The sequence below is a fragment of the Aotus nancymaae genome, unplaced genomic scaffold (assembly GCF_030222135.1).
Source record: "Aotus nancymaae isolate 86718 unplaced genomic scaffold, 86718_ANA_hifiasm-v0.15.2.pri h1tg000016l, whole genome shotgun sequence".
Taxonomy (NCBI): domain Eukaryota; kingdom Metazoa; phylum Chordata; class Mammalia; order Primates; family Aotidae; genus Aotus; species Aotus nancymaae.
Window position 1 is genome coordinate 72,426,983 of NW_026988428.1, and position 24,027 is coordinate 72,451,009.

A 24,027-nucleotide genomic window follows, 5' to 3' on the forward strand; every position below is an offset into this window, starting at 1 on the left:
CCCGGTGGAGCACAGGCATACAGAAGCCCCCGCCCCAGCCCTGTGGCCTCAGGCCAGCCTCTCGCTCCCTGAAGGTGGTCCCCGCACAGTCCCGGGACAGTTCCATCACCGCCCTCTCCTAGGGCAGCAGGTCTGAGGAGCCTGTCCTGGCTGTGTCCAGGTTGGAGCAATGACCCAAGTCTAGGATTCCCAGTCGTCCTCATCCTCCTCTGCCTGTGGCTGCTGTGGTGGCGGCAGAGGAGGGATGGAGTCTGACACACGGGCAAAGGCTCCTCCGGGTCCCTCACCAGCCCCTGGTCCTTTCCCAGAGATGCCTGGAAGGAAAAGGCTGAGTGAGGGTGGTGGGTGGGAAGCACTGGTTCCCCCAGCCCCCAGAGACTTAAACATAGGAAGAAAAAGGCAGGAGAGAATTACGATGTGCCGGCCCAGGGCAGGCAGCGGCCCTGCCTCTTACCCTTGCGCCTCATGACCAGCTTGTTGAAGAGATCTGACATCAGGTCCCCACCTTGGCTCGTGGCTCTCACTGCAATGGGAAAGCCAGAATGGAGTGAATGGTTCAGTCACATGAAACCCCAGCTCCCTGTCCCCACCCCGACACTCCCCAGCCCTCCAAGGCTACTGTTTCCCAGTTAGCTCAGAGCTTCAGTCTATCCCTGATCCAACACTGGGCACTGATGAGAAAGCGAATACGTTTGAGGAGCACTCTCCCAGCCACCCTCGGGAACAGGGCCAGGGTAGGCAGCACCACTGCACAGATGGGGAAACCGGCCCAGAGAGGTGAGGCAGCTTGCCTGGGGTCACTGAGCAAGGCACAAGCAGCGCTGGGCGCAAGCTCAGAACCGCAGTGCCCAGGGCACTGCTGCAGTATGCGAAGGCATCACATCACCCGGTGTCTGCGTTCACAGCAGGCACTATGGGTAGCCTTAGGAGGCCTCAGGTCCAGTCTCTAAAAATAGCTCAGGAGGCTGTGGTGGCTGACCATTGCCTTGGACCAGTCTCGGCAGTCGAGGAAGATTCTCCTTGTCACAGTTGGAGCTGAGTGAGCTTAGAGAGGAAAGCTCCACTAAGGCTCCCAAACCAGGAAGGAGCCATGGCCCAGGCAGGAGGGCTGAGGACCTCGGACGGTGGCCTGGGGCTTCTGGCACGTGCCCTAGGGGAAGCAGGGGCAGGCTTACAGGAGCAGGGGGTGGGCGCAAAGCACCCTGTGGACTCAGTGCCAGACGACAGGCAGTGCTTTTGTCCGAGGCCCTCCAACCGCAGGCTCCGGGGCCCGCTCACCTTGCTCCTGCTCCTTCTGCTTCTTCTTCTCCAGCTTTCGCTCCTTCACGCTGCGCAGCTTGGCCTTGCCGATGCCCCCAGCTTGGCGGATGGACTCTAGCAGAGTGGCCCGGCCACCAGAGGGGTCGACCACTTCCCTGGGAGCTCCCTGGACTGGAGCTGGGAGGTGGGGAACAGGACAAGGAAGAAAGGCTGCTCAGGCAGGGCTGGGGAAGCTTATCATGTCCAAGAGCCCGCTAGGAGGGAGGGCACCTCCCCTCAAATGAGGAGGCCCGTGTTAGGGATGCTGAGCCTTTGGAGACTGTGCGGGGCCTGGGCACACAGGACCTGGGCACTGACTTCTGCAACACCTGAGTGCAGGCAATGTGTGTGCAGACACCCCCTGCCCCTCTCCAGCCCCCACCCTGCACAGCTGGACCCCTGAGCTAGCCAGGCACTGACAGTCAGCTGCACACACGAGCCAGCAGAGGGGTTTTGTGCCACTTCTGGATCCTATAGATGGGAGATATAACAGTAAAGCTGAAATGCTGTAATTTCAGGGACACGGAATCATTTGTTGCTGTAGTTCGTCATTAGACCTTCTTTCCGTAGTTTGTTATCAGGCCTCTTCTTTCCACTGGTTTCACTTGGAATGGGGAACCAGAGCCTCACTTGTTCAGGCCCCCTCCGCCCAGGAGGTGAGCATTTCAGAGCTCTACAGTCTGAAAACCACTATTTTATGAACCAAGTAGAACAAGACATTTGAAATGGGAGCTACTTTAAAAAATCAAGGATTTCTGACCCCTTAACAAACCCACGGACAATCCACCTGAGTGCACCGAGCACACCAGCAATGAGAGAGGTGTCCCCAAAGAGCTGCTCCCACCTGAAGGAGACCCGCCGCTGCCGCTGTCCTGCCTGGCGCCTGGGCCTACGGGGGTCACGGCTACGGGTGGAAGTGGGGGTGCACTAGCCAGCACCTCAGGAGCCGGGGGAGGTGGTGGGGGCGGGGGCGGTGCTGTGAGCACCCCATCTTCTAGGTCTGAAAGAGAAAGTGTGGGGTGTCTAGGGAAAAAGGTGTCTGAGCAGGGAGGTCCCTGGCCCAGCTCCCATCCCAGCGCCCAGCTCACCTGGCTTAAGAGGCTCAGCTACCTCAGTGTGGAAGGTGGGCAGTTCTGGAATGATGCCAGGGGCAGAGGGGGCAATGCCGGGGCCCAGGTCGGCACTGTACATGAGGTCGTTGGCAATGCCAGGCAGGTCGGGCAGGTAGGATGGCACATCAATCTCAGGTACTTGGCCCAGGTCTGGCACATAGAAGTAGTTCTCTGGAACCTGCAGGATTAGGTATGGACATGTGAGAGGTGACAGGGACCTGCAGGGGCATACTGCAAGGCCTTGTGTGCACCCCCACGAGTGGAATAAAGGGCTCAACAGCCTTGCCTGGAGAGGAGCCCTGGCAGGGTCCCCAGCCACTGCACCTGTCCCCACCCCAGCCCTGTTTCTCGCACCCCAGCCCTGTTCCTCCCTACCCCAGTCACTGCACCTGTCCCCACCCCAGCCCTGTTCCTCCCACCCCAGCCCTGTTCCTCCCACCGGCTGGTCCAGCTGCTCTCTCTTGCTGATGGACAAGGGGGCATCAAACAGCTTCTCCTCCATCTCCACCCCCAGCATCACGTGGGTCTTTGTTACAGCACCAGCCAGGGGGTCCAGGAAGACATACTTCTTGTACCTACAGGGGCGACGTGGGGGTCAGGCAAGCTGACACCTGCCATCCTGAGCCCACATTCCCACCTCTCCCACACCATCAGGGGCACAGTGTGCACAGTGGGGTCCCAGGCCTCCCAAGCCAAGCCACCCAATTACCCCCTGGCTCCCAGCCTCGGTGCTATACCTGTGTCTGATGCCCTCGGTCCCCACTAAGCCAGGCCGGGCCTCCCACCCACACCCCTCGGCCCTGCCTTCTGGCCATACAAGTTCTCGGTGGTGTTGAAGAGCAGCAAGGAGCTGACAGAGCTGATGTTGCTGGGAAGACCCCCAAGCCCCTCCTCTGCGTCATCCTCAGGTTCCGGCTTGGTATTCACGCACACAGGAAAGTACTTCAGCTTCTCCTGGGAGGGCCAGGGGGGCCAAGGGATAGTGAGTGTTTAGTGCTGGGCCAAATCAGCTGCCACCCCTTCCCAGTCAGCCTCCTCTGCGGGACAGAACCCTATGGCAGTCCGGGCTCATCCCCAGCATCCAGGCCTCCAGGTGTGTGACAGGCCGTGTGATGTGCATGGCCAGCAAACCTGCAGGGCCCGCTCGTCCAGGGTGCGGTGCTTGCTCTGGATCCTGTGGCGGGTTCGTCTCTGCAGGCCAGGGTCCTGGGCACCTGTGAAGATGGAGCCATATTCCTGCAGGCGCTCTGGAGCAGGGTACTTGGCACTGGAGAACACCTGTGGACACAGGGATGAGTCTGAGGGGCCCCAAGAGGCTCAGAGGGCTAGGCTTGCTTGGCAGGAGAGGGTGGGGTTGGGAGCCGGGGCGGGATGAAAGCCCAAGGTATGGGTGGGCATCAGGGCAGAGACTGGGCAGCCTCAGAGGCATGGAGAAACGGAGGGACAGCCCAGCAGCCTCAGGACACAGGGGTATGGGGGCTACCTTGATGGCCTTCTTGCTGCCCTTGATCTTCTCAATCTTGGCCTGGGCCAAGGAGACCTTCTCCCCGATGGCCTGCACCTGGCTCCGGCTCTGCTCTACCCGCTGGGAGATCCTGCCATGGAGAAGATCACAGAAGCTGGGGCTGCTCCCTACCCCCTGCACACCTCCTGCTCCTAACAGCAGACCTGCTAGGCCAGGTCCTCAGGCAAGGGCTCTTAAGTCAGCATCATCTACTTGCCAGGGCCGAACTTGGTGCCATCCAGGTGGCCTCTACAAGGACAATCTGACCTGCAGGATCGAGGAGTTGACAGTACTGAGTTCCCTGCACTCGGTAGGGACACGCAGCCACCTGGCACTATGCTGGCACCTGCACGTGCTATCTGAAGGACAGCCTCCAGGGCATGCAGAGGATGGTATTGACACATGCACACATGGCTGTTGATGGGGCAAGGCAGTTCACAACCCCTCACCATCACGTGCAGTAGACAAAGTGGCCTCTGCAGAGGGGGAATTGAGACTGGAGGCTGAGAATGGCAAGGCTGGAACTGAGTGTTGTTGCCTTTCTGAGGAAGAACTGCCCCTGCACATAGTGAACAGCTCACTGAGCAAGCCCTGGGTCCCAACCACGGCCCACGGGCTCTGAATGGTCTAGCTCCTCACCCATTTCCAGCTCCCCTGGTGCGGGCTGGGCCCAGTGACACCACTGCCCTGCTGTTCCCCAGATGTGACAAGTGCATTCTTGTGCACTTGCATCTCAGGGAATGCCGTTTCCCCAGAAAACCCTGTGGCTGGCTCCTGGTGTGCAAGACCCAGGTGCCTGATGCTTTAAGGTACATAACCCCACTCATGCTTTTCCATGTTGTTTGGCCACAGTAAGGCCGCTCTCACTGCAAAGTTAACTCTGATGCGTGTGTGACACACCATCCTCCTCCCAGTCACCTCTGTAGCTCCCCTACCCCTAAGAACCCAACCCTTGCCCACAAGGGCCACACTCCACATTTAGAGAAGCCTCAGCATTCACCTGGTACGTGCGAGCCTGTGTGAGGCACAGGGATGACAAGGCAGAGGCACAACTGGGGTTCATGAGGAAAGGCAGGAGGAGGACGTGGGATGGCGAAGGGTTGCAGACTCTGGGCTAGGGAATGCTGGGATTTCTCTAAAGGTTAGAGCCAATAACCTGGAATCAGACCCAACAAGCCAAAGCCACTCCCACCAACTTCAGAAGGCCTTGGCCCCAGAGAGCCAATTTCACAATCCAGGGGTCCCCATCCCCTAATGAGTCTGCCCTGATTACTGCAGGGGGCTCAGGCATGGCAGGGCTGGGAGTACCAACAGGCACCCAAGCAGCTTAAGTGTTCCATGACAGACCAGTATGAAGGTGGCCACCATTCAGAATGAAGAAAGAAGAGCATCGTCTCTTCCCAGTGAGGAAGCAGGGTAACCACCCAGCTCCATCTTTTCTGGCTGGGGAGAGGCCTTCATCTGCTGTGAGGGGTCCTCCAGCACAAGCTGTTTTAATTCACCCCAGTTGGCAAGGCAGCCTTATTCTGTCCCTGGGTACTGAACACAATCTTCAGTAGTTGCATAAGCTCTGTACTCGAGGTCCACAGGGGCAGTGGGAGGAAACTGGGACTGGGGAGGGACAAAGTCTGCTCCGTCCTGGTGCTGCCACAGAGGAGAGAAGGGCTGATCACTCAAAGTTGCAAACACCAAGCTCAACAATGAGCCCTGTCAAGTTTCTGGAATGGATTATTAAACAGAGTCTGTAAGTGCTTAGAAAAGGCAGAGGTGAGTCCCAGGGGCCAGCACTGCTCAAAACGCACAGCATTTCTCTTTGTAACAGGGTTATTAGCCTGCTGTGCCTGGGGAAAACTTGCAGCACAGTGCATCTTGAGTCAGCATGGATTTTGACGGCTTCTAACAAAATCTTGTGGACAAGATGGAGCTATGGGGGTTGCAGGAGAGAACATATGGGAAAAATCAGAGCCAAATGAACCACAGCCCCGAAGGGCACTGTTGAACAATGGTCTGGTTCCAGCCTTGCATGGAGAAATCTGGCAGGGCCCTTCCAGTTCATTCAACACCTGGTTAGAAAACGAGGGCTAGTACAGAGGGGTAAAATGGTCTGCATGATGGAATCAAGGCTCAGATAATTTTTAAAGGCCACAGGGTGGACTGCAATCATCAGGATGACATTTATAAGGAAGAAATGTGAAGCCCAACATTTAGGGTTTAAATATCAAGTGCACAAATATAGAAGGTGGAGGGAACTTGGTTTAGACACAGTTCAGGTGAAGAAAGACCTGGAAGCTTCTGTTAACTATAAGCTCAGTAGAAGCTAAAAGCATGTTAATCAATATAAAAAGGCAATGAGCTCTTAGGGCACACAGCTCCCTGTTCTTCTTCTGCCCTTCATCCTTCTTCCACTCAGCAGGGACCATGCACTCTCGTGGAGGCACCACAGAAAACAGGGCCCTGGACTCACGAATGAGTCTACGCCAGGCACCAGTCTCAGCCACAGTCATATCCCTTTAAACTGGATCCACAGTCAGAGGACTCTGACCTCCCGTACAGACTGCCCTCTGTCTCATTCACTGCTACGTCTCTAGCACCTGGGATGGGGCCTGATGCGTAACAGCCACTGGCTGAACAGAAAGTGACAAATTTGCGAACATCTCAAGGAGGGTGATGAGGATGGTGATGAGTGAGAAACTGCCAAGATATGAAGATAACTGAAGGATGTTCTGGCTAAAGATCAGATGACTTCGAGAATATGATCATTCCCTTCAAATATCAAAAATATCAAAAGGGCTGTCGGGTGAAGTGCGTAAACTTCTATCAGGAATAGTGGGCAGAGTTGCAAGGAAACAGCTCCGTGCCATTTAAAAAAAAAAAAAGACAACAACTTTCTAATAAACAACTGCATCACTTTGAAGAGCAATTAGGGTGCAGCTCACAAGCACCATCCAGGGTGCTCCAAGCATGAATCCTCCCTGAGGTGGAGGCAGAAGACATGATCCTGGGGCTCTTTCCTTAACCGGGAGCCTATGAGACTAAGGAACGGCATGCTTGCTGACAAAGCTCCCGGACTGTCTATTATCTCGTGGTCACAGGCCATGATGCAGAGGACAAGTGTACATTCAGGGTCAGAAAGCTTGCAGCATGTCTGCTCTCTCTGTGGACTGGCAGGATGGTCTGGGAGGCTGTGTTGGGAAGGCCTGTAGGCCTCACTGGGGCCAGGGCATTGATGAACAATGCCCACCATGAGGGTGGGGGAATGGTGCCATGAGAGCCATTTGTTTGCCATACCTGGTATAGACACCCTTGGCTTGGTGGCCTACTTCAAGGTAGGTCAGTTTACAAGCTCAGTGCTGAAGCCATCCCCTCTGGCACACTCACCCAACACGAGGGAGGAAGCTGCTCTGTGGGCATAAGGGACAGAACTGGCTCACCCAGCCTGCTCTGCGCGTGGTCTCACTAAGGGTCCGTCTTCCTCTATCTCCCCTGGAGAGGACCATCTCCAAGCATCCCTCGATTCCCATCTCCCAACTCCACCCCTTACTGTTCAGTATCTTGAGTACATTCCATTTGAAAGCACAGTGCTGGGGCCATGGGAGTCAAAGACAAATCAGACAACACACTCCCAAAGAGACTCAGGCCTCCCGGGTAAGTAAGAGATAAGCATCAATAACCACAGCATCCCATGGGCCTGGGTTTCACGTCTGTTTAGCAGCAGCGCGACCCTGGGGAGGCCACTCACTGGTCTTTGCCTCAGCTTCTTCCACTGAAAAATAGGAATGGTCCTTTCTACATCATGTGATTCCTGTGAAGGTGACAAGGAGCTGATGATGGCCCATCACCATCAGCACACCAGTCCCTAGAGGCTGTGGGGAGGAGGAAGCAGGGAGCACCTCCTCCCGCTCCTGATTCACTGCTTCTCCTCCCCTGCCTGTCGTGACCCCAGGGAAGCAGACCCTGAACCTGTGCTCTTGCCTTTACCTTCATCTTCTCCACTCTGGGATAAGTAAGAACGACTTGCTAATTATGCAGTGATCTACTGCGACTGTAACCTTGGGGACCACCAGGTGCCAATCAGTAGAGAGAACAGGGGAGAAGGATGGAGGAAGTGAGGACAAGGGGAAAGGGGAAAAGAGGAAGGGGAGAAGAAAGGAAGAGGTGGGGGAAAGGAAAAAGAAAGAGATGGAGGAAAGGACCAAGAGCTTTGCAGAGAAAATCACCCTTCTCGGGGGGAAGGTGCTGGGCAGTGGCACGGCCTCTTGGGTGAAGAGGTTGGGCAGGGGCTGATTGGCAATGGCAAATGACAGCATCCAAACTTCCACACACAGAGTCTGTTCCTTCCTCTTCCCCGTGCCACCCCAACTCCCTCTTGCCTTGTCACCTACGTCATGGGAAGCAGGTGACATATCTGGCCCGATATTTTTGGGGCCTGGCTTCTCCCAGGTGAAGAGGGGAGAGATGGAGGGGCAGAAAGAGGAGACAGGAAGGGGCACAGCTAAAGAGAGCCTGGGAGGTGCTTGTCATTCCCTCCAGTCTCTGCCACTCCCGGCTGCGACAGAGCAGGAGAGAGCACAGCCTGGAATGCTAATTTGCCAGGCATTCACCTGCCTGCGCCACTGGGCACAGGCACCAGTAAGGCCAGGGACTGGGCTGTGCTGGAGCCTGAGATGGGGTGGGAGGGAGAGAGAGTCTCTCTTCTGCCCACGTGTTTCTTCTGTGCAAGAGGTTTCTAAGCAGGAGGAGCATGTTTAAGGGTAGAGATTCAAGGCCCCGTGGGGACACGGAGGAACCAAGGCAAAGCTCCTCGGCACCATCCAGAGGCCTGGCCCACAGGCTCATGGGAAATCAGCCTCTCATGCCCTGTGAGCTGAGTGCAAGGGAGAGGCAGCACTGTCTGTGCTCCCCATGCAGAACCCCTACACCCCTCCAGCCCCTGTGCAGGCTGGCCTTCCCAGCAGACATCATACACCACATTCCAAGCCACACTAAGGCTTCTTTCCAAGCCTGTGGCCCCCATTTCTAGACCCTATCAGGGCAACCTGCACGCCTACCTCCCTACCCTGCCCTCCTCCTCCAGGAGCCTGCCCTAGGTGGAGTAGGCATGTGGCTTTCCTCTCCAGCACCTATTTCCTCTTTACTCAAGCAATGGCCCCGTTTCCTTTGGGGAATCTATCTCTCCTGCAGGCTTACACCCTGAGCTTCAGGTGGGTGGTCTGAAGAGCACCTTGGTCTAAGCCAAGTAGCATGTCATAGTCCCCTGGCCCCAGCGATGGATTCTGGGACAGACACAAGGACCAATCCAGGTGAGTGTGGCCTCTAGAGGAAGTGGGGGACACAGGAGAGCATTCTTTCCTGCTGAAACTGACTCTGCCATGTCGCCTTGCCACCACGAGAATATGGCCTGTCTGAGAATGCAGCTAGACCCAAAGCAGCAAACTGACAAGGAAGGAAAGCAAAGCCAGGTCCTGATGACGTCATTTTAGCCCTAACTCCAAAGGCTGCCCTACTGGTTACTTTTTGCTTAGCTTGGTTTGGGGAGTTCTGACAGGTGTGCCACCAATTCTTACTGATTTCTCTCCCTTCTAGGCCCTGAGAAGCCCACACGGTCCATGCTACACAATTAACAATTAGTCTCGCCCTACATGTTCCCATTCCAGCCTCCAAGCTCTTTAAGGACACAGTTTCAGCCACATAATTGGTGTCTCTTAAAGATCCAGCATGATGTGGAGCACATGGTGGAGAGATAGATGCAGTGACCTGGAACGTGGCGTGAGAGAGCCAGGACTCAGGCCCAGTGCTCCTGAGAAGCATCTTCCCCTCCGTGGGCTGTGCCAGCAACTTGAAGATCCCACACTCAATGAACGCAGCACTCCACTCTCCAGAAGATGCCTTCCTGCCCTCTCCTCATCCCATCCCTGGGCAGGGGACATGCAACTGTCTACAAGGTGCCAAGTACCAGGACAGGAAAGGAAAGACACCAAAAATCCAAGGCTGCCCTCAGAGAAGGGCAACCATGCAATCCCCATCTTGGTGAGAAAACACAGTTTCTGAGGGAATGGTTTTGGCCTCCATTCTAAGCACTGAACATGGGGTGGCCATAATCTGGAGCTGATGGCGCTTAAAGACCTGCATCCTCTTGCCTAGGCGTCCCTTGGGCACATTTATCACAATGATAAGCACAAAAGGTGCACCCAACAATTTCTGTAACTACGGATGACAGGTTCATGAATGGCAACCAAGTCCAGTAGACGGGTCAAGATTATCAACAGGGAGGAGTTAGCATTTCCTGAAGTCTTCCTAGGTGCCAGGCACTGTTTCATTCCTTTGCATGTTTTCATTCATTTAGTCTTTAAAATAATTCTATCAGGAAGCTACCATTATTACCACAACTTCACAGATGAGAACATTAAGGCTTAGAGGGGTTGAGTTGCCCAAGGTTACAGAGGAAGCAAACAGGAAAGCTGGATCTGAGCCAAGGCATCAGCTCCAAGGTGACCCCCTCAGCCACTTCAGTGCATGACCCCTTGGTTACAGGGACATTCTTGACAAGCTTGGGGCAAGCCAGTGAGTCAGTGGGGGGAGGTCATTCAGGAAGAGGTAGGCTTCCAGTTGGTGACAGAAGAGGAGGCTGCACAGTGAAGGATCAGGCGCTCCAGGTCTGGCAACAACCAGGCAAGGGCAGGGCAGGGGTGACTTGGAGCATGAGAGGGACCTGAGTCAGGCAGTCACATACTTCCCACTGGGGTCCACCATGTGAGGCACTATGTGGGATCCCAGGAAGGAGACCAAGCCTCATTTCAGGTTGTTCATGGCCAAAGACAGGACCTGTGCATCCAACAACCGCTGGGACCTTTGCCGGGAAACAGCAAACATCACTCACTCACTCATATTAGATAAACACTGAATGAAAAGTCACCAGAGCCCAAGGACTGTGCGAGGTCAGCGCTGCTGATACAAGAAGCTTAGCCCTCCAACTCGGCTCCCTCAATGGCCACTCCGTGCTCCAGCCATGCTGGCTTTCTATTAGGTCCTCTACCTCTGGGCTACAGTTCATGTGCTTCCTTCTTTCTGGAATGTTCTTCCTGACCTACCCACTCAACCCTCAGACTTTACCACAAACGTCATTTCCTCACATCCTCCTTCCCTGACCCGAGATCAAGCCAGGTCTCCCTGACCCAAGACCAAGCCAGGATGAGCCTCGCAGCACCCTACCTCCCCTCCACAGAGGCGGTAATAACCCACAGAACCTGGGGCCATGATCTGTGGCTTTGAACCCTGGCTCTGTCACTTGGCCAGGTCTCTCAGCCTTTCTGCACCTCAGTTTCCTCATCTATAAAATGGAGATGACAGCAGTGCCTGCTCATAAAGCGTGGCGAGGGCTAAATGAGTTAATGCACTCAAATCAACGGTGGTGCATGGTTAATGCTATATAAATAACAATGATTACCAAATATTATCAACAGGCCTTGTCACAACTGTTATTAAATAAGTAATTATGCATTGGTTATTAGGTCTTTCTCTCCTGCCAGCCTGTGCGCTCCAGCTGGAGAGGGATGCTGCCTTATCCATGGCTGGATCTACAGAGATTCTTACAACGCCTTGCACAGAAACTCTATTGGGTAACTATTTGCTGGCTGCAGGAAAAAGTGAAGGAATACGCCCCCCAAATGGGAGGAAGAGAATGAGTTAGGAGAGCAGAGCCACCATAGGAAACCAGGAGGCTAAATGGGGTGGAAGGGAGTGAGCTCTCAGACTCTCAGGAGCAAAACCTTCCAAGCTGGGCTCTTACCTCAGCCCCTCCCACACAAGGAAACCAGATGGGTCCCCCAGGACCAGGATTTCCCCTAGAGGGCTGCTCCCAGAGGGTAGGTTGCTGGGACTGCCCAGGATGGGGATGGTCCTCTGATCAGGAGGAGGTGGGTGGCAGCACCCACCTGCTGAAGATGTCTCCAGAGACCTTCTGCAGGTACTGCAGGGCATCTGCCATCTGCTGGACGGCCTCCTCTCGCCGCAGGTCTGGCTGGATGAGAGGCACGGCATATGTCTGACCTGCCAGGGAGTGCTGGGTCTTCACAGGAGTCATGGTGCCTGTGGGTGGGAGCCGGAGCATCAGAGCTGCCCACGCCCACCCGCACCCACTCACTCTAATCCAGCCATGAGTACAAGGCTAAGGAGTGACAAGAATACATACACAATTCTCCTCAAAAAGGAAGGAGAGACAACACAGCCCTCATCCCCACTATGCACATAGCTTCAGCCTGCACAAATAGGGGAGAAGCGGACAGAGCATTTGGTAGGAGGCCAGGAGCACACAGATGGGAGTCTGCTGATGCCTGTTGAGTGAATGAGGGAGGGGGAGGGCAGGTCCAGGGACTGGGGAATTGGTAGGGCCAACGGAGGAGTTCAGAGAAGGTGCAACATTTCTGACCCCTTACAAGGTGCTTGGTAGCTGCCAGGCACCCTTTCCATACACTGTCTCAGTTCAGCTCCCGACCTCGGATAAACAAGAAAGAAACCTTAGTTGCAGAGAAAAAAAGAGGCTGAAAACCAAGGGATGGAAATGGGGTAGTTGGGGAGATTGCCTGATCAACTGCCAAATGGTACCCAGTTCTAGAAAAGCACAAAAAATGTGCACACATGGGCTCTTCCCACTTTAACCCCTGAGAATTTGAGGTCTCCTCCTGAAACAGACTGGGCAGTGGCTAGTGACTCTAGGTATAGGGGTGTCCAGCCCTGCTCACCTAGATAAGAGCTTAGGGGGCTTTAGAGGAAGGAGGTGCATGTGGGGGTGGAGGACAGGAAGGAAAAACACTCCTGGAATTGCAAAGTGAGGGCAGAGTCTATTTATATTGGGTTTAATTAACTCCTCTCCCTGGTGCCACTAAAGCAGCAATCACACTGCAGACGGCACTGATTTGATTGGCAAGAGATGCACCAGGCAGAATATTAAGGGACCAGGCCCCTATAAATAGGCCTAATCACAGCCCCTCACTGGAAAACGGTAAGGAAGACATTAATCAGCCCTGGCACTGTGCCCTAAACCTGCTCTCCTAAGCACTACAGTGGGGCCTTGGTTGCAACACAAGTGGGTGGGGCTGGTGAGTGTGGCATGAAGGGCCTAGGTTTCATTTGAGTTTAAAATGCTGTGACACTGGGTAAGTTGCCTTCTCTGAATCTGATCCTTTCTATTTCCCATTCTCCAGACTGAGAACCAGCACTGCTGAGATGTGGTTATTCCCAATAATAATTTGTATATTTCACATAACACACCGCACGAACATCTTCACACAGCTGAAGCCTGCACCTTTGCTTCCCCTGCTGGCTTCCCCAGCCCTTCCTTCTACCCTCCTCAGGCCAGCACTTTTCACGATCTCAGGCGACCATCCTGCTCTTCAGCTTTTTCTCCAGCAGTGAGCTCCTCCTTTGTGTACAGGCTTTCCAGATCTGTACTTGGCTTGAATACTCATCAGGGCCCAGGAGTTACTCCTCACCTCCCACTTCTTTTTCCTCCAATCATATAACCAAAGCATGGCCAGCTGATGCCCAGCCATCTGAGAAGCCTAACCCTCTGAGACCATCACAGCCCTTGTAAGAAGGTTCCTCCCTCCCCTTCTTTGTATTTATACTGATGCAAGTTTGCTGGCCATCCTAACTTATTTCTGTGCCTCAGTTCTCCCATATGTAAGATCGCAAAGAGGATAAAGGTGCAAGATATTTCCTGTGCGCATCTTAAGATGAATTCCTTGTTTGTGTGTATGCTGTTTGCTTGCACACACATAAGACTACATACACAATTCCCCTCAAAAAGGAAGCAGCAAGCCCGTTAAAGAATGGGACCGAAGGCTGGGCATGGTGGCTCACACCTGTAATCTCAGCACTTTGGGAGGCCTAGGTGGATGGATCACCTGATGTCAGGAGTTTGAGACCAGCCTGGCCAACATGGTGAAACCTCGTCTCTACTAAAAATACAAAAATTAGCTGGGCATGGTGGTGCACATCTGTAGTCCCAGCTACTTGGGAGGCTGAGGCAGGAGAATCGCTTGAACCTGGGAGGCAGAGGTTGCAGTGAACCGAGATCGTGTCACTGCACTCCAGCCTGGCAACAGAGCAAGACTCCGTCTCAAAAAAAAAAAAAAGAAAGAAAGAAAGAAAGAAAGAAAGGGACTGAATACACCTGATAAGTGGTTTACTTTCTGTCTGCAAATATCTACTGATTATTTATTAGGTACAGGCCATGATCACAACAAAGATGAATAAGACACTACACTAGCCAGGAAGATAGTCTCAAAAACAATTAAACTCAAATTAAATTCACTCTAATCCAGCCATGAGTATGAGGCTAAGGAGTGACAAATCCCTTTTGGGGTTAGGGGAGTCAGGATAAAGCTCTTAGCAGAATGTATGCCTCTCAGCCAGGTGCGGTGGCTCACGCCTGTAATTCCAGCACTTTGGGAGGCTGAGTTGGGCAGATCACCCGAGTTCAGGAGTAAGACCACCCTGACCGGCCGGGCGCAGTGGCTCACGCCTGTAATCCCAGCACTTTGGGAGGCCGAGGCGGGTGGATCACGAGGTCAAGAGATCGAGACCATCCTGGTCAACATGGTGAAACCCCGTCTCTACTAAAAAAATACAAAAAATTAGCTGGGCATGGTGGTGCGTGCCTGTAATCCCAGCTACTCAGGAGGCTGAGGCAGGAGAATTGCCTGAACCCAGGAGGCGGAGGTTGCGGTGAGCCGAGATGGCGCCATTGCACTCCAGCCTGGGTAACAAGAGCGAAACTCTGTCTCAAAAAAAAAAAAAAAAAAAAAAGACCACCCTGACCAACACGGAGAAACCTCGTCTCTACTAAAAATACAAAATTAGCCAGGCGTGATGGCATATGCCTGTAATCCCAACTACTCAGGAGGCTGAGGCAGGAGAATCACTTCAACCCAGGAGGCAGAGGTTGCAGTGAGCCAAGATTGGGCCATTTCACTACAGCCTGGGCAACAAGAGCGAAACTCCATCTCAAAAAAAAAAACACGAATGTGTGCCTTTCTACCAGGTACGAGAAAGAAGGTGCAAAGTCAGCACTCCAGGTGAAAGAAACAGCTTGAACAAAAGTGTGTAGGGGAACAGCAAGTGGTCTTGAGTGCTGAGGGTACAATCATCCTTGGGGAAGTACTAGAAGAATGATAAACAGAGGTCAGTTTGTTAAAAAACACTCAAAATTAAGGTTAGGAGTTCAGACCTGTGCCAGGAATGAAATCCTTAGACCCGTGCTGTCCAGTATGGTAGCCACCAGCCACATGCAGCCACTGGGCACTTGAAAAGTGGACCGTCTGAATTGAGATGTGCCGTAAGTGTAAAATATGCACCAAATTTCAAACACTAAGAAAAAAGAATGTGAAATATCTTATTAAAATATTTTATGTTGATTATATGCTAAAATAACCATATTTGGGATATACTGGATTAAAAAATGTATTACTAATTTCATCTGTTTTTTACTCTTAGAAATCACATATGTGACTTAAACATTTCTTTTCTTTTTCTTTCCTCTCACTCAGTGTCCTGTGAGTCCAAAGAAATGAGTCTCTATTCTTTTCGGGCAGGAGATATCCTAGAATGAACTCCGACCTAAGCATCAAAATTAATCATCTAACATTATCATTTATGGCCCCTTCTTCCTATATCTGGTAGCTTTTACATGATCATGAAGATAACCTTATTGTCCCTCTTTCAGCAGGGCATGCCTACCTACATATGTCAGAACCGGCGTTACTCCTCAAGAATCTCATTTAACTCTTAATATCAGTGAATTTATCATCATCCCCAATTTTAGATAAGGAAATGGGGTTAGAAAGACCAAATCACATTTTTTTCAACATCAAAACACTAGCTTGAGATCAAGCCCAGACTTGGATCTGTTGTCTGAATTCCAAGCTTTTTGTTATTTATTGACATGCTTTGTTGTTTTCAAAGTAACAAGTCACCTTATCTTGATACTTTGCCTTTATGTAAAGCTAAATTAGATCTGTTTTTGATACTGAGGGAAGAACAAGGGAATCTAACACTAACCAGCCCCTCCTGCGTGGTAAGCACTTTCGTTACTTTAGTATACATCACCCCAATTGTTTGTCTTCACCACACACTTTAGAGGTAGGAAGTACTATTTTTACAGATGAGAAAGCCCAGGCAGAAAGGGGTTAATTGGCAATCATCTTTTGAAAAGCCTGTGGTGCTCATCAGAAAAGGTGATGTATCATCTCTTATTTAGTGGACAGACAATAAATATCTGAAAAGTCGTCTTCTCTAAGGGAATTTTATAATGAGACACCCTAGCTCCTCAGTTCCACAGTGGGTAACTGGGTAACTGCAATTCATTCTAGGTCCGTGATATTTCCTGTCTATCCATTTTGTTACTCTTCAATAGATTCCACAAATGTATAAATATTATTTAATAATTGTGTTTTTCTTGCATCTGTCATGTTCATCAAGTTTTTTGTGATTCTTTTTAAGTGACAAAAGTTGCACATGTGTATCGCACAGTATTTCTAGTGGACAGCACCGCTTTAGAGAATGTGGTGTAAACTGCGCGCTCCCAGGAAAATGCACTCACCGCACGCCTCTCTCGGAGCCCTCCCTGCAGACCGTTCTCTCACACCCCACTCCTGGGTCTCTCCCCGAGTTACAGGCCTCGCTGTAGGCCCCGGGAACCCAAAGCAGTGTCAGAAACGTGGGGTCCCCTACTAGGGCCCGGGCGCTCCGGGCGGGCAGCAGCTGCGAAAGAGCCCCGCAAGGCTTCCCAGAACCCGGCCTGGGAGGGAAGGCGTGGGAGCGGGGAGGCGGAACCGGGACCCCGCAGAGCCCGGGTCCCTGCACCCCGCGGGCCTTGGCCTCTCCGCTAGGGCCAGGCAAGGCCGGGGCGCAGGGCACGGCTCCAGGGAGGAGGCTCCCGGACAGGCCCAAGACGCCTCCCAGGCGGTCGGGACCCAGCTGCGGCATGCGCAGTGGAGGCGGGCGCCGGGAAGCGGCCGCGGGACACAAGCTCGGCAGGTCCCAGGCCTCCCACCCACCTCACTCCGGCCCCTGCGGTTCCCCCACTTCGCCCCGCAGCTACCCCGCGACTCCACTTCCCGCCGCCCCGGACGCCTCCTCATATGCGCACCGCAATCCCGGAAGCTCCCGCCGCCGCTTCCGCTCCGTCCGAGCCGCCGGGTCCTAGCGCCTCCGGTCTCCGCGCCCGCCCGCGCCTCTGCCCGCCGCCCGCCCGCGCCGCCGGGTCCTAGCGCCGCCGTCACTCTCCGCGGCGCCATCCCCCCTCCGCTGGCTGTCCCTATGCGCGGCTCCAGTACCCGGTAGACCCAGAGCGCTGGCCTGGCCGGCAGAGTCGCGAGCCTGGGCGCGGGACTCACGCGCACTCCGAGCTCCCGACGTGCACACGGCTCCGATCTCTTGTCTTCCCCGCGCCAGGCAGCCTCCACCCGTGCCTTCTGCTCTGCAGACCCTCTTCCCAGGGTTCTGTCCTCTGTCCCCTCGCTGCCTTCCCCTCAGGCTGACGCCGGGCTGTCCGCCAGCCTCGGCTCCTCCGGGCGGCCCTCGCCCTGGGTGCGCCCCGGGGCAGGACCCCCAGCCCAGACCCAGGGCCCGCCCCTGCTCTCGGGCTCAACGCCCGGACCTGTTTCCTGCGCCCCCCAGCACACCTGACATTGTCCTCGCCTCTGTGGGCAGCTCCCTTGTGGTCCACTTAGTTCCCATCCCCCTTTAAGAATTAAATAGAGAAGCCAGAGGCAAAAGTGCAGATATCGGATGGGTCCACTTATGTAAGGTACCTAGAACGGTCAAATTCATGGAGACAGAAGCCGTGGCCGCCAGGGATGGGGAAGCTAGGTGGAGTTGGGCAGCGTGTGTTCAATGGGCAGAGTTTCAGGCTGGCATGGTGAAAGAGTGGTGGAAGTGAATGGTGGTGATGGCGGCACAACAATGTCAACCTACTTAATACCACTGAACTGTATGCTTAAAAATGGCTTAGATGGTGAGTTTTAGGTTATGTATGTTTTACCACAATTTTTTAAAAGCTAGTGAAAAGCTGATACAAAGAAAGAAAATAGGCTTTTGTAAAAAGTTAACTATATAAAAAGAGCATCAGTCCAGAAGTCCAGCAGTAGTCCCTCCTGGAAGCTGCTGACTTGCCCCAGCATTTTTGGCCCTATCTTTTTAGGGTTGCCAGATTAAAATACAGGATGCCCAGTTACTTTGAATTTCAGATAAAGAACGAATAATTTCTTAGCACAAATACGTCCCAAGCTTAGTTTGGGACATACTTACGCTAAAACATATTATTGGTTGTTTATCTGAAATTCAAAATTAAGCATTTTATATTTTATTTGCTACGTCTGGCCACCCTACTCTCTTCCTAATGCTCGCTCACTCTCCCAGTTTTGTCCTTCTTCCCTGCCCCCTCATCTGGGGGAGTTGGATCGAGTTGTAACAAGAACATGCAACTTCTCACTGGCTGCAGCGTGTGGTTCCCCACCAGCAGTGAGGAAGAGATGGGTTTCCACCCATGTTTTAGACAGAATGTATAAGTCCTCCCCAAATTCTTATGTTGAAGCCCTAACCCCTAATGTGATGGTATGTGGAAATGGGCTTTTGGTAGGTAATTACAGTTAGATGAGGTTGTGGAGTGGGGCCCTTATTATAAGTCTGGTTAAAAAAAAGAGAGAGAGAATATTCTCTCTCTCTCTCTCTTTCTCTCTCTCTCTCTCTCTCACTTGTCTTTTCTTACCAGGTTACCAAGTGAGGATGCAGAGAAGGTGGCTGTCTGCAAACCAGGAAGAGAGCCCTCACCAGGAACCAGTCCATCTACCGCCTTGAACTTGGATTCCCAAGCCTCCAGAATTGTGAAGAATAAATGTATGATTTTAAAGTCACCCATTGTGTGGTATTTTGTTTTGATTAATACAACCTGAAAACATTTTCCCCTCACCCCCCACCCCCCCGAGCAATATCTGAGTAGCTCAAGGTACTCAGGACATAAGAAAGGAGAAATGTCCCATGCACAAGGTGCAGCCCTGTCTGGGTGAAGCAGCCTGGCACAGAGGGAAGCACACAGGCTCGGGGCTCTGCCACTCATTCTTTGTGTGACCCTGGGCAAGCCATGAATGGGGCTTCAGTCACCCCATTTGTAATGGGGTTTAATTGTGCTTGCCTTGCCTCCTTTTGAAGGCTGCAGAGAAAGGATATCGAAGTATTTTATAATCTGGCTAGGTGTGGTGGCTCATGCCTGTAATCCCAGCACTTTGGTAGGCTGAGACGAAAGGATTGCTTGAGCTCAGGAGTTTGAGATTAGCCTGGGCAATATTATGAGATTCCATCTCTACAAAAATAAGGCCACGTGCAGTGGCTCACACCTGTAATCCCAGCATTCTAGGAGGCAGAGGTGGGAGAATCACCCGAAGTCGGGAGTTCGAGACCAGCCTGACCAACACAGAGAAACCTCGTCTCTACTAAAAATACAAAATTAGCCAGCCATGGTGGTGCATACCGGTAATCCCAGCTACTCAGGAGGCTGAGGCAGGAGGATGGCTTGAACCTGGGAGTCAGAGGGTTGCAGTGAGCGCCGCTGCACTCCAGCCTGGGCAACAAGAGCAAGACTCCATCTCAAATAATAATAATAATAAAATAAAATAGTCAGGCATGGTGTCACACACCTGTAGTCCCAGTTACATGGGAGGCTGAGGTGGGAGGATAACTTGAGCTCAGGAGGTCGAGGCTGCAGTGAGCTATGATTGTGCCACTTCACTCAAGGTTAAGTGACAGAGAGAGACCCTGTCTCAGGAAAAAAAGTACTTGATAATCTGTCAGGTTTAGTTCAACACAAAAGGAAAGTATATATGCTCCATGATGCCTGTGAATATGCACACACAGCACAGCACATACCAAGCCTGGCTGTGCCTGCTCACAAATGCACTGCTAGGCACCACCCTCAGTTCTAGAAACCCCCAGCCAGTTCACCCTCCAGATGGTTCACCCTCAACTTCATAAAAGTTCTCTACCTAATCTACTACTGACAGGCTCACCCCAGACCTAATTTTAAAGATTTCCTAGGAGCTGGATTGCAAAGACTTTTACTCTCAGCCGCTGGAGCTGCAGTGGGAATCCCTGACCTCAGCCTAGACAAAGAACAGCTGCAGGTCATTGTCATGTGTGGACACGGAAGCCCCGCCTGCCTTTGCTGGCCATTGGGCTGAGGGGCCTGAGGAATAAAGGCTACAGGGTTGGTCCCTGGAAGTCTTGCTGAGGCTTGCGTGCATCCCCAGCCTCCTGGATTTCCCAGGATCCATGAGCATGGATTTTAGGAATTCCTGGTGGAGGGGTAAAGAGCATGCGACAGGGTATCCTGAGCCCTGATCCACAGGAAGTAAACTGGAAACAAGACCAAGGACTTAGTTTAAGTTGTTCCCTACCCGGCCTCTAGCTTCTGTGCCACAGTTCCTGGAATAGACTCCCCTCTCCTGAAAACCACTTTCCTCTCCAGCAGTAAATTTCACCAAGAGGTCTTGCTTTTGGGAAGGGCTTCCAAGTATGCCTGTAGAAAGGAGGATGGACATATCCCACTCTCTAAACAGATGGATGCAGCCAGACAGAAAATAGTTCCTCTTGCTGAGGTTTCTAACGTATTTGAAAGAGGCCGGGTCTAGAACTCTACCCAGAGAGCTCTGTGCTGTGTAGGCAAAGATAAGAACCTTCCCTGTGGGAGTTCCAGAGCCAGTTTTAATAAACACCCATGGATGACTGTGTTCAGAGTGAGTCATTCACACCATCCTGACCTGCCCTGAGTTAGACCTTACATGGTCTTCCTTCTCTAGGAAGCCTCTGCAGCCCAGAAGCGTCCGCTTCTCTGAAATGAGCAGCATTTGAATCTTCACCAGACAGACCAGATAGCTTAGCCCTCTTGTTGTGCTATTTGGGTTGTTCTCTGAGAGGCAGTAGAGCACGGTGGTTACTAGGAAGGGAAGGCCTTTGGGACTAGACTGCCTCGGCTGGAGTCCTTATTCTGCTTCATAGCTGTGTGATCCTAAGCATGAAACCTGTGCCTCAGTTTTCACTCTACAAATTTACAATAACTGAATCTGTCTTTGTTGTGAACATTCAATGAGTTAACATATTTGAAATGCTTAAAATGATGCCTGTGTCCATAGATTAATGATGACAATGTTTTGGAACTACGTAGAGATAGTGTTTGCACAATTACAAATGTATAATGCCATTGATTGCTCATTTTAAAATGGTCAAACTGATGTGAATTTCACCTCAATTAAAAAAAAAAAATTGACCACACATGGTGGCTCACACTATAATCCCATCATTTTGGTAAAAGGCAAAAGATGCATATGATCTGAAGAGAACCCAGAGTGTAATACCAACACTTTGGGAGGCCGGCGCAGGAGGATCAGTTGAACCCAGGAGTTCAAGACCAGCCTGGGCAACATAATGAGACTTTATAAAAATAAATAAATAAATAAATAAATAAAAATAACTTGTCCAAGTTCAGACAGGCAGCCTCTTCATAAGCACGTGTATCCTCTATATTATACTACCTCTCATGGAGGGTCTCCTATGTCACAGAGAGTCTGGACTTGAGCCAGAATGTGTAGGAACCTGGGATCACGGCCAGCGGGCTTAGAAGAAGCCATCCCTTTCTCATGCCAAAATGGGCCTCCCACAGATTTGCTCAGGCTTACCTAAAGGCAGCAGCATCGGGGGTCAGAAAGGACTTCATGAAGCCATAAATGCATCCTTCTCGGGGCAGCACCCGGCTCTCCCAGGTGAGAGAGGACTCCATTTGGTAGGCTGCTCCACATTGCAGGAGCTGCACCCTTCCTTTCCTGGCCCTGAAATCCCACTTGTGTGGGAGCTGGGCACAGGGCTGCAGAACTAATCCTTGGAACAGCTCAGGGAGGATTATCTCAGCCACTGTCAGCAGCCGTGCAGCTGGCTCATTCCCAGATAGGGGAGGCCAGAGCCAGGGGCCTGCCACCAGTGGGAAGGCTGGGAAAGAGGAGGCCAGCAGAGGTGTCCTGGCTGTGTGTGGCTCTGAGGGGGCTCTCATGGGTGGGGCTAAATCTCACAGGCAGGATTGTGCAAATCAAATCAATTCTAGCCAGATATCTAGAGCTTGGGGGGAAAAAAAGCCCGGTTGAAAGAATTTAAATTATAAAAACTTAGAAGTGTGAAATGTGAAATCAATCATCAGTTAGGTGCTTATTTAACAATGAGATCCTCCTGACACATAAGCCATATGTGAAAAGTCCTCCTCCCACAAACACATACCCCAACAGGCACTCCCCAAATCTTCCCTACCACCCCTGCGCTGGCATCCTCTCTGTCCTGCTTCACCTGAGACACCCCTTATCTCATAAGATAAACAACCACGGGCGAGGTGACAAGAAGACAAGATACGATTTCCTCAGGTCCTGTTCACTGTGGGAAGAAAGCCCCCGATCTTGAAAGCGTGAATTTGACCAGAGCACACGTAATCAGTATGCAGATTGACTCTCTGGTATGTTAATGTTTATGCATAGATTATGAGGACCAGGTGAAAAGTGGGCCAGGGGAGCCAGATGGGTGTGTGAGTCTTGGGTGGCTGAGAGGAGGACAAGAGGGAAACTGGTTCAGAGGCTGCTGGCAATGGGCTGGGGGTGCCGGGAGGAAGGGAGGAAGTTGTTTGAATGTCTGCACGAAAAAGCCGAGGACAGCAGGGTCTGGGTGAATTCAGGCCACCAGACCATGGAGAAAGCCGAAGTTGAGTGGTGGAGCTGGGACCCAGACAGAAGACGGCAGTCAGTCCTCTGTGGCCCCGAGTCACGTGGGAGCATTGAGCACTTGCAACGTGGCTCCTGTGTGCGGCCAAGGACTCGAACTGTTAATTCATTTTTTAACTAATGCAAAGATAAACATAAGAACTGATACTCCACCCAGTTACCAGAAAACATTTAGGTGTGTGTGAGACAAGTTGGCTTTGTAAACCCACCTTTTCAATGTAAATTCAGTGAAATGTAAATACAGATCCCATATTTCCAATAAAAAGGTAACATCCAAACTCAGATGTCCTGCGAGTATAAAATACAATAAGATTTTCTAGGACTTAGTATGAAAAGGGATTTTTTTCAGGTACCTCATTAGTGATTTATAAAATAGGATTGCCTGTTGAAATGACAATCTTTTGGATACACTGGGTTAAGTAAATGTGTTATTAAAGTTAATTTCACTTAAAAATGTTTAATTTGACTACTAGAAATTTTAAAATTATGTATGTTGCTCACTTTATGCTTCTATTGTACGGCTCTCTCTAGATGCAAAGGCCTCCAAGAGGGACCTCACTCTGGCTTCAAGAAGAGAGGAATTAGCGAGGCCAAGCAGAGGCTCCTGGGGCAGGGCCAAGGGCAGTTTAGTGGAGTGGGAACGGGGTGTGCAGAGACAACTCCAATCCTTAAGAAGGCGTTTCCTGGAGCAGGCTGTGACCTGTCAATTTATATACTGAGGCTTAGGAGCCTCTTGGATGCCCCCAGATCTGCACTCCTGAATGCCACTGTGCCCCTACCATCTTTGTTCATGTGCTGGCAGAGTGGTCTCACCTCCAGCAGTATCATCACCACTGGGCATAAGCTTCTCCAGCATAGCAACTGTTTCTATTTCTCCTTGTACTCCCCGTGTTCTTACCATGCTGCGCTCACAGAAGACTCTGGTGATATTTTGTGGACAGACAGAACGGCAGGTGAAGGAAGAGCTATCTGCGAGAGTGGGTTGAGGTGTGCGAGGGGGCTCCAGAGACCTGAAGGAGGGGAGGCCAGGTCCTGAGTAAAGTTGAAGGGGAGGGGCTGAGGCCTGCTGGCAAGAAGGCTCATCTCCTGGGGAAGTTCCAGGGACCCCTCAGAAGTACAAGGAAACAGTGTCAGTGTTAGTCCGGTAACACACCTCAGACTCTGCCTTCCATGTGGGTTTGACAGGAGCCTCCTAAATGCTCTTCTGCTTCCATTTTTGCCCCTTCAATCTATTCTCAAAAGAGAAGCCAGAAGCATCCTTAACCAAGTCAGATCATGTGGCTCCTGAGCTCCAAGCCTCATCTCA

The 24,027-nt window shown here is 52.0% G+C and overlaps 1 protein-coding gene and 1 long non-coding RNA gene across 6 annotated transcripts; one reads left to right on the forward strand and one right to left on the reverse strand.

The window, feature by feature from the left end:
- Nucleotides 1-80: 80 nt before the first annotated feature.
- On the reverse strand, nt 81-21,795 carry LOC105712379 (WAS protein family homolog 2). Of its 5 annotated transcripts, XM_064377613.1 has the most exons (12): nt 16,971-16,989; nt 16,514-16,594; nt 11,847-12,000; nt 3,895-4,006; nt 3,543-3,689; nt 3,229-3,365; nt 2,851-2,986; nt 2,388-2,589; nt 2,144-2,299; nt 1,279-1,437; nt 455-523; nt 81-314 (listed from the first exon to the last, which is right to left on the reverse strand). In XM_064377613.1, the coding sequence occupies exons 3-12, from the start codon at nt 11,993-11,995 to the stop codon at nt 181-183; spliced, it is 1,401 nt and encodes a 466-aa protein (XP_064233683.1). In that variant the 5' UTR covers nt 11,996-12,000; nt 16,514-16,594; nt 16,971-16,989; the 3' UTR covers nt 81-180. The 5 variants fall into 5 exon arrangements, with proteins under 5 accessions (XP_064233683.1, XP_064233681.1, XP_064233684.1 ...); XM_064377611.1 differs by lacking the exons at nt 16,514-16,594; nt 16,971-16,989 and adding an exon at nt 21,642-21,749; XM_064377614.1 differs by lacking the exon at nt 16,514-16,594 and having other exon boundaries at nt 16,971-16,994.
- On the forward strand, nt 17,607-18,827 carry LOC135275425 (uncharacterized). Its single transcript, XR_010343048.1, has 2 exons — nt 17,607-17,929; nt 18,686-18,827. It is a non-coding gene; the product is annotated as an uncharacterized LOC135275425 (long non-coding RNA).
- Nucleotides 21,796-24,027: the final 2,232 nt, after the last annotated feature.

Excerpts from the sequence above, each read along its gene's own strand:
- LOC105712379 (XM_064377611.1), bottom strand. Across the intron at positions 2,590-2,850 it reads GAGAGCAGCTGGACCAGCCG|GTTCCAGAGAACTACTTCTA; the intron begins GTGGGAGGAACA and ends CTAATCCTGCAG. Across the intron at positions 1,438-2,143 it reads CAGCGGCGGGTCTCCTTCAG|CTCCAGTCCAGGGAGCTCCC; the intron begins GTGGGAGCAGCT and ends CCCACCTCCCAG.